This window comes from Cryptomeria japonica, chromosome 10, assembly GCF_030272615.1.
Source record: "Cryptomeria japonica chromosome 10, Sugi_1.0, whole genome shotgun sequence".
NCBI classification, from domain to species: Eukaryota; Viridiplantae; Streptophyta; class Pinopsida; order Cupressales; family Cupressaceae; genus Cryptomeria; species Cryptomeria japonica.
The window spans coordinates 851,110,204-851,119,564 of record NC_081414.1 but is presented as its reverse complement, the minus strand read 5'-3'; the positions used below and the strand labels follow the sequence as shown (position 1 = coordinate 851,119,564).

The 9,361-nt window shown below is 34.2% G+C and overlaps 2 protein-coding genes across 2 annotated transcripts; both read right to left on the bottom strand.

Moving 5' to 3' along the window:
- Positions 1-3,164: 3,164 nt before the first annotated feature.
- On the bottom strand, positions 3,165-4,420 carry LOC131859337 (cold-responsive protein kinase 1-like). The gene is made up of 5 exons (XM_059212957.1): positions 4,355-4,420; positions 4,062-4,275; positions 3,791-3,967; positions 3,497-3,690; positions 3,165-3,401 (listed from the first exon to the last, which is right to left on the bottom strand). The coding sequence occupies exons 1-5, from the start codon at positions 4,418-4,420 to the stop codon at positions 3,165-3,167; spliced, it is 888 nt and encodes a 295-aa protein (XP_059068940.1).
- Positions 4,421-5,648, bottom strand: LOC131065166 (cysteine-rich receptor-like protein kinase 2). Its single transcript, XM_059212956.1, has 3 exons — positions 4,844-5,648; positions 4,641-4,690; positions 4,421-4,480 (listed from the first exon to the last, which is right to left on the bottom strand). The coding sequence occupies exons 1-3, from the start codon at positions 5,646-5,648 to the stop codon at positions 4,421-4,423; spliced, it is 915 nt and encodes a 304-aa protein (XP_059068939.1).
- Positions 5,649-9,361: the final 3,713 nt, after the last annotated feature.

The following is a 9,361-nucleotide window of genomic DNA, read 5'->3' as shown; positions in this document are numbered from 1 at the left end:
CCTACTCCATCTCATATTTTTTGCACTCATCGATGATTTCTCCCCAACTATGGTACCACTATGAAGGTGCATAGAGGCATAAACTTAACAAACAAAATTTATATGAAAATATGTTGCACAAATAGACATCATTAACTTGCTTTAAAACATATACATATGCTTCTTTTATAGAAAACATAGAGAAATATTAAAAATTCTAGAAATAAGAAACTTAGGCCAACATAATTTAGAAAAAATATTTTAGAAACAACTATGCATGGTTGATATAAGGAAAAAAATAACTAAAGATAAAAATACAAAACATTACTAGAATATTCTAACACAAGTTGATCTTCAACATAATTATAATCCATAAATTTTCCTAGAATTTAAAGTTTTATTTTCATCATTTCTCCCTTCATAACAAATTGCATAAGCTATTGTGCCATATAGGTATCTAAAAACCATATTTACATTTTACTAGTATTATTTATCTTGTTTGGACATATATCCATTCACAACTACAACTTCATTTTCAATTTTGAAACTGCTTCAAAATATTGTAGGCATGAGTATACAAACTAATATAATATAAGAAATCTCACAATGTTGAACAGACAAATACACTGAGAAGGGGGGGTTGCATTGGTGTATGCATTAACAATACTAAAAATATTTTTTAGCTCTAATAAGTAATTAACCATATAATGCAAAAGAGTGAGAATATGAGTAATAGAACACACAACACCAACATATATATGGAAAAACCAAGATGAGAATAACCATGGTGAGAAAATTTTGCTTGGCGATACTGTCCAAATCTAGCTTCACAAATGTATCAATTTATTACAATTAATTTGAAGGCACCAACCTTCAAGATACACCAATTCCATAGACTTTATGGACATCAATACAAAGGAGCACCAACCCCTACAATTTATGGACACCAATCCAAAGGAGCACCAACCCCTATAGTTTATGGACACCAATACAAAGGAGTACTAACCCCTATAGTTTATGGACACCAAACCAAAGAAGCACCAACCCTTAAAATTTATGGACACCAATCCAAAGTCTTTTGTATGTTGTAAATACTTTAAGATCCTTGTGACTACCTTACATGAGTTTCCTTTGGAGCAACCTGAAATATTGCAACCATGAAAACAAGATGCATTATATTAGGCCTAGAAGAAATTAAATACAACAAACTTTCAATCATTGATCTATAGCTTGTCTGATCTACCAATGGAGATTCATCATTTTTGCTTAATTTACACCATGTTACAATGGGTGTCTCAGTTGGATTGCAATCTTCCATCTGAAATTTCTTCAAGATTTCCCTCACATACCTGGTTTGACAGATAAAAATACCTTTGTCAATCTGGGTGATCTGCAAGCCAAGAAAGAATCACAAGTCACCTAACATGGACATTTGAAATTCATGCTGCATAGCTTCTACAAACACTTTACACATCTCATCGCTACTTCTTATTATAATATTAATTATCAACTATGATGATTTACATCATATTTGTATGCTCTGTATTCACCTCCATAAGGTTGGCCAAGACATAGCTCATCACAAATCAAACAAAAAGAAGTTTGCATCGTTATCATACAACATGATGTGTACAACTTTCTATGTTGCATTAGGATCGTTCATTCAGTCGGCTTGGACTTTGTTGTATTCATCTTAGCATAGAGAATCTACCCCATTTTGTCATTGTCCAATAGCATTCAATAAATAGTTGTCTAAGTCAATTTATGCAAGTTCCTAGAATGCACAGTTATGCACACCAAAACAATTTCCTTCTAGATCATTAAATTTGGACCGTTGATTCTCATTGTTTGATAAAAAACATTTAGTTGTTATTGCCACCATGCAAGTTCCACATGCCACATCACATTAGTGTCAACACAGTCTCCTTTGGACTTTATCTATGTCATATTTTCAAGGACATGTGGCGATGGGAAGCAACATCGCAACATGACATCAACATCAACATACGTCATCAAAACCTACGAGCCAACACCTTCTTTACTTCTTTGGACTTGTGGCAGTTGATCGCTCATCGCAAGCCTTTCCTGGTGACATCACTTCTCCATGTGAAACTACGCTTTCTTCTATCCTTCTAGCTCTGTGGACCCTAGCACAACACATGACAGTTTCTCGCCACATCGCAGGCTAACATTCTACTATTACATCCAAACCATGAGGATGTAGCTCAACTATTTATGTGATAGTTTAAGGTTGATTGCAACATCACAGCCTCCTCTAGTGGTCAACCTAAACCGCTATGATCATGCACTTGGTAGTTCATCGCAACATCATAACTTTAGCCAGCAGTCTGTCTTGGCCACTACAATCTTCCACGCAACACTTCATGTTAGCTCCCATGGTTCCATCGCAACTTTGCATCCTCTTCCAACAATCTGTTCTAGTGGTTGCAATCTTGCACTTGGTGGTTTATGTCATATCGACATGCGCTCCAAGTTGGATGGCAAAAGCATGTTTGCCTTTTCTCACTAAAACTATATTCACTAAACTATATAAATACTTGATACCACCATCATACTACCAATGTAGGAGATAAATAGTCAAAGCCATTACCTGCGTACTCTATTTCTTTTTTCACATAAACTCTCTGTTATGCCCGTGCATACTATCTCTACACTCTGTGTCTCAAAGACATATCCTTTTGACATCAATGACAAGATTATTAAACCAAAAATAACACAGATTTTCTCAATATTACTTTTTGTATGATTTATCTAAAATAGAAATGTTTTTATTAATAAAAAATGAGTTTTCATTCTCTTACTATCTTACAACCTAAATCTTCACAAAATCAATTGAACATATCTCTCCTTTAATGTTTAATAGAACCACAAACTATTTGTACAGTTAATTCTAGGTTCTATTTTGAAATAAATTTATCCACACCACGATCTTCGAATTTCTTACACACCTTTTATGAAAATTTCATGGTTATATATAAAGACGAATGGAAAAAATATAATGGAATATTTAAATCCTGTTTGGAAATAGGAAGGAGGACTTATATAATCGATTAGATGTTAACAATCTATCCTTCCTTGCTATTCTCTATGTATATCGACAAGAGAAATAGCCACTACTAACGAGAATTAAGGAATTCTGTAATTGTTGCATTTGACTCTGTATATTATTTGAACGCCAAGTCTTTGAAAGATGTATGCAGATGTTTCTGAAAATAAATCTCATCTTTATTTAATAGCATTGTCACGACCTCAGACATTGATGGCCTATGTCTGGCAGAATCTTGTATGCATAGAAGCGCAATATTTATCACCCTCAACACTTCTTCTTCGCTATACCCTTCCATCTCCTTTTCACTTTCCATTACATCTAAAACCTTGTTATTCTCGTATAGGCTCCAAACCTGCCATAGGTTTTACAAGCAAATGATCAAGATTTTTATGGGAGAGAATGATGGGATTAAAGGATTAGAAGAGTGTTATTGGAATTTTAAAATACCCATTTAAGAAGATATTCCATATCAGGTGGTTGCTTCAAGTCAATGCTTTTTCTACCACTGACAATTTCAAGAACCACCACACCAAAGCTATAGGTGTCAGCTTTCTCTGTTAATTGCCCATGGCTAGCGTATTCAGGAGCCGTGTATCCTCTGAGAAAATCCATAAAATCGATGTTACTATCTCTATTGAAAACTTTGGGATTAGAAAAACAGTACATAAAGTAGGAGTTTCCTTACATTGTTCCCGCAACTCTTGTGCTAACATGAGATTTATCATTCGGAAGTAGTCTGACCAGCCCAAAATCTGCTATTTTTTGCCTGAAAGTTGTTGTCAAGTAATATGTTGCTTGATTTAATATCACGATGGATGATACAGACATGGAACTCCTCGTGGAGATAGGCCAGACCACGAGCAGTGCCCAAGATAATGTTGAACCTTTCCTTCCAACTCAAAAGTCTTTTATTTTTTCCTACATGTAGGGCAATTCACTAGACTTTCAAAGCCTATCATGTTTGTTGTAACAGAAGAAACAAACAAAAGAGGGAATTTCAGGAATAGCAAACCAAATAATATTCTGTCAAGGCTGCTATTGGGCATGTACTCATAAATCAGGAGTCTTTCATGGCCTTGTCTGCAACATCCAAGTAAACGCACCAGATTTCTGTGATGAACATTGGAAATGAGTTTCACTTCGCTTTCGAATTCAGAAATTGCACGGGAAGAGTGACCTAATGTCAGCTTCTTTACTGCCACAACTTTGCCACTTTTTAACGTATCCTGCAAATATCACGTAACTCGTCGTTGGAATACATTAACACAGAAGCCTAATATGGACAGCAAATTAATAATAGTTTACCTTAAATAATTCAGCAAATCCTCCTTCTCCAAGCTTATTTGTCTGATCAAAATTGTTGGTTGCCATTTAGTATCTTAAATTCAAAATCTTCTGGCCCACGGAGTTCCGTTGCTCCTTCAATATCCGCTGTTCCATAGATATGTTAAGATAGAATTGATTTCCAAGGCTTTTGCTTCATTTTGTATAATATATAAAATTTGGCCTCTAACAGTTTACCTTTTTTCTGGCGTGGCCGCATTATATGCTTCCGGAAGACAAGGAGACAAGTTAGAAGGCCAAGGAATACCCCTCCCACTACACCAATTATTATCGACTTTCGAGAACTCGCCCACTTCTCTGAAAAACAAAACCGAGAACACTTCAACAGTGAAAAAATCATCGTAAACACTAACAATTTCCCAAATTGTTAATCAAACTTGCTTCTTAGGGAAATTCTCAAAAGCGCTAACAAAATTGAAGCTCTTCAATTGAATATAATTAAATTCTAACCTGTTGGTAAGAAACGTGCCAAGTCGACAGTCGCATTGCTGGGGAAAAAGGGTTCGGAACTGTATCGCAAGTAGCAGCCGGCGTCTATAGCGCGTCCCTCGGAGTGAGGAAAACACTTATTTATGTTGCCCTGAGCAATCTTGAGGCAACTTTTGCAGGAATCCTCTTGAACTAGGGAACGCAAACAGAAGGCAAGTCCATAGATAGTGGTATTAGACGGCCCTTGTCTAGTCTGCGCAGCAAAATAATCTTTTAGGCGAGGAGTTGCAGTGCAAAGATCACCTATCAAACTTCCAACAGTTGCCGAAATTGAACTGGGATTTGCGGAGTCGACATCACCGCAAATCGGTTTTTGTGTGATATCAGTGTATAGATCATAAAAATTGTAACTCTCGTAACGCAGATAACATCCGTCGTAGTATGCTGTGGCGGACACACCGGAGCAGTTGCGAGTTTGGTTCTCTGCAACCTTTAAGCAGTTAAGGCAATCGGCAGAGGACTTATCCTTCCTGCACTGCACCAGAAGGTATACTGAATCTGTTGTTGCCTCTGTAGATGTCTCCTTGTCTGTTGTAGCAAATCCAGATTGAGCAACTTCTTTCACCACAGATGCGAGGGCGGAGTTCAAAACTTGCTGAAAGAGGGTTGCGTTGTTGGGGAGGCTGGTACTGCATTGGTACGACAAAAGTGTGGTCTCTGGATCTGCTCTAATGGGGGCCATTATTAATATGGGAAATAAAATACTAAACCTTACAGTATTCTCCACTTCCCAGCGTCTTACAGCCATGGCTCTGGATTTTTCCATTGATATAAGAGAGACGCTTAAAACTGCTAGAATTACTGAATTGTTTTGATAAAAGAAAAACACGAGATTATTATATAGACTTTCAAATTGCTGGGGAGCCATCTATTTTCACGAATATTTCTGCTCTAACATTTATTTCATTCAAAGTCAAAGAAATGCAAATTAGACCACAAAACCACTACATTATTACAGTTAAATATTTCGAGAAGTAAATAAGCTTTAGTTCGTTTCTTCTTCTGGGTTTAGAAAGAGCAAATAAAAGTGAAGATTAAAAATGTCTGAACCTTATCAGAGAAAGCGAACAAATTCTTTTAAAGTTTTTTTCGGCTTGTCTTACCATTTTAATATAGTATTTAATGTTTAATAATGGATGGGCGATAAGGCATCACTAGTTTTAAAATGAGAGAAAACTTACAATTTTGTTAACAGGCTGGGGCAGTCGTATCGACCATAATATATTGGAGGAAAACTCAAAATAACAGAGTTGAAGATGGTATTTAGCTCTTTGAAGGCAACCAAAGATTAGTTATAATGTTAGATATATAAGTAGGATTAGGATTATAATTACAATTTTTATTTATTTATTATAAATTTAGGATTATAGTTATTACTAAAATTAAGATTAGATTTAGAATTAAAATTAAGATTATATTTGTGTTTATGATTAAGGTTAATGTTAGAATTAGGATTCGAGAATGAGTCAAAATTAAGGACAAAATTAAGGTTAAGGTTAAAATAAAAATTAAATAGAAATAGCTCTTCAAATAAAATTTGTTTAAGAATAGTTTTCGAAATATTAATAATGACATCATTTGGAATAATTTTAAAATGTAAGATGACATTATTACAATATTTAAAAAATTATTCCAAATGATGTCATTATAAATAATTAAGAGATATTATACATTAAACATGCTCAATTTTAATTGTGCTGGTCACAATTACCAACTAATCAAACTTGGAATCAAAGTCAAACCTATAAACTATAATCTTCACCCCCTACTAAAATTGGAATATATTAATCATACAAAAGTTTATTGATCTCAAATTAGAACTAACCTACTTCTAAGTTAGAAGTAGGTGATATTTTCCACAACAAGTCAAATTGTGATATTGCTATTAGAATTCAACTGTGTAGTTTTTGAGTCAAACTCATTGGCCCATGATTTATGAGTAATGGTTCATAAGAGCCCATCTCTCATGAGAATGAATGGTACACTTAGCACTCATTGCATCTAGGTGATGCTCACATAGGTGAAGCATTGGGCCTTCTTAGGAGGTCACCCATCCTAGTACTACTCCAACTCGAGCACGCTTAACAAGGGAGTTTCCTCTAAGGTTAAGCCCACTCAGCTTGCAACCCCATTTGCAAAACCTTCAGCAAGTGTTGTGCCTTATGAACCATTCATTATAGAACCCCTTTTAGCTCATCAAGTGAGAATTAGCTATGTCATGCCAACTCATCTATTAACTAAATTGTACAATTTCCTAACTTGCATCAATGACAAATATTTATTATTACAAATCATACTAAGACAAGTTCCACCCTCTACATGGTACTTGTTTATTATGACATTGAATATTTTTGCATTATAATAGAATTAGTTTTTGATAGATTATTTTCATCTAATTTAATCAATAGAATAATATGGTTGACTATTTTTTTTTCTTAAAATTGTATTTCAATAATTTTGTTGTAATCAACAACAAAAAATTAATTAAAAACATATTTCTAAATATTCTTACTAATAAATTAATTATTATAGAACTAATTTTTAAGTCTATATCAAACTATACATGTTGTCACTAGATAGAAAAAAAAAATTTATATATCAACATTCATTTTAAAATAATATTACGAAAAATTCTTCACACTACATGATACTTGTTTTTTTATGATATTGAGACTCTTAATATTATAATAGAATTAGTTTTGGATAGATTCTTTACATCTAATCTTGTTATTAAATTAATATGGTTGACTTAAAATATATCTTCTTTAAAGTTATAATTCAATAATTTTGTTGTAATCAATAAGCTAATTTAAACTTTTTTTTATATATTTACTAATAATTTAATAATTACTCAATTAGTTTTAACAAAAGACAAAAGCATATATATTATATTTTATTACATTAATTACATATTGAGTAGATACAACGTATGAAATGCTTGGGAGCTATGATACACCAAAGGAAAGAGAAATATGGGAACGTGTTTAGAAGAAGCCAAACTCGAGAAGATACAAACATAAACTAAAATTGATTGAAGCATAAAACATAATAAACAAAAATGTTTCAGAACTAGTCCAAAAGTTGTACTGCTTGTTCACGCCCTCAGGAATGATAATTTTAACTTGTCTACCAAATGAGCTAATTGATCGCTGTGCAAATGGCCGGTGAACATGCCCATGAGATACATGATTTACCCGTAAATTAAATGTTTTAAACTTGCATTGAATCTACTATGTTGTGATATGTCCCAAATGATCATGGTATGGGATCACTGAGGGGTGAGTTTCTAGAAAATATTCTCCCAGTATCCGCTTTGCCTGTGAGAAAATATAACCCAATATAATCTCCATGAATAAATTTAGTTGCAATATGCACAATTTTCCCATAAGACTGAACCAATTCAAGGCAATTTGATAGAAAGATCCAGAGACGACTTGTGATGGAAAAAACAAATGGGGAGATGGTGCATGTAATACATGCCCACCTGTGAGCTCTCTGATTGAATCCTCTACTTCATTGTAGTTGAGCACGAATGCTCTGTAGAGATGATCCTGATTGAAAGGGCCTGAAATAGGGAACTCCCTATTTTCAACTGGTAGCTTCCTTCTGTAGTTGTATTGATGATATGCCCTATTGGTTGTGCTCACCGATGTTGCCATCAATGAAGAAAAATCGAGAAGCCTACAATAATAAAGGTGATGAAGAAAGACAAGTGTGTGAAAAATGACTCTATCTTGGGAGAAATACGAACTTATCCTAGTTTTGAGATGAAGTCTACCAACTATTGATTAAAGAGATAATACAATGGATTAATCTTCAATGGAAAATCTCAGATAAACACATGTGAAATTACTGTTGAGTGTTACGAGCAATGCTGAAATCGATGAAATTTATTACAAGGCCCAAATCAACAAATTTTACAAATGATTTGAATTTTATTAATTTGTCTCAATTTATTTTTGAAGTTAAATAAATAAATAAATTATTAATTTTTAATAATAAGACATACCAAAGAAAAAATAAACTCCATGACTAGACTTTTCTTGTCCTACTAGTTGCCTTGCATATTCATATGAAAAATCTAGTTGTCTTCTGCAAGTGTCGGTGTCTCTTTTCTATGCATGGGGTCTTTTGAGGACTGGTGTTGGGGTTTATTTGATGTCGATGTGTTTGTCTCTAGTGATCGCTGATGTGGGGAGGTGTAATGGTCTTTCTTCGGATGTGCATGCAAACCAATCAGTGTCCTTTTATGTTGGCAAGGGTTCAAAGATTAAAAACGTTAATGGCTATTTGTCGTGAAGCTAGGATCGTCCGGTGTTGGTTATCCCTCCCGAATCTACTGTGGAGGATTTCGCATATTGGAGTAATTATGCCTTGATATGCACATTCTTGGGGATCCACATTTCTCTACCAGCATTGCAAGCCTAGATTATGTGAACTTGGCAAGTTAACGGGGATATGGAAATCATATTAGCGGCC

What these genes read in the sequence shown, in the direction of transcription:
- LOC131859337 (XM_059212957.1), bottom strand. Translation starts at nt 4,420, where the DNA reads ATGGCAACCAACAATTTTGATCAGACAAATAAGCTTGGAGAAGGAGGA. An exon ending in CCTTGACAGAATATTATTTG is followed by an intron (nt 3,968 to 4,061) that starts GTTTGCTATTCC and finishes CCCTACATGTAG; the next exon opens with GAAAAAATAAAAGACTTTTG. An exon ending in TGGAATATCTTCTTAAATGG is followed by an intron (nt 3,402 to 3,496) that starts GTATTTTAAAAT and finishes AACCTATGGCAG; the next exon opens with GTTTGGAGCCTATACGAGAA.
- LOC131065166 (XM_059212956.1), bottom strand. Translation starts at nt 5,648, where the DNA reads ATGGAAAAATCCAGAGCCATGGCTGTAAGACGCTGGGAAGTGGAGAAT. An exon ending in GGCACGTTTCTTACCAACAG is followed by an intron (nt 4,691 to 4,843) that starts GTTAGAATTTAA and finishes TTTGTTTTTCAG; the next exon opens with AGAAGTGGGCGAGTTCTCGA. An exon ending in TAATTGGTGTAGTGGGAGGG is followed by an intron (nt 4,481 to 4,640) that starts GTATTCCTTGGC and finishes TCTATGGAACAG; the next exon opens with CGGATATTGAAGGAGCAACG.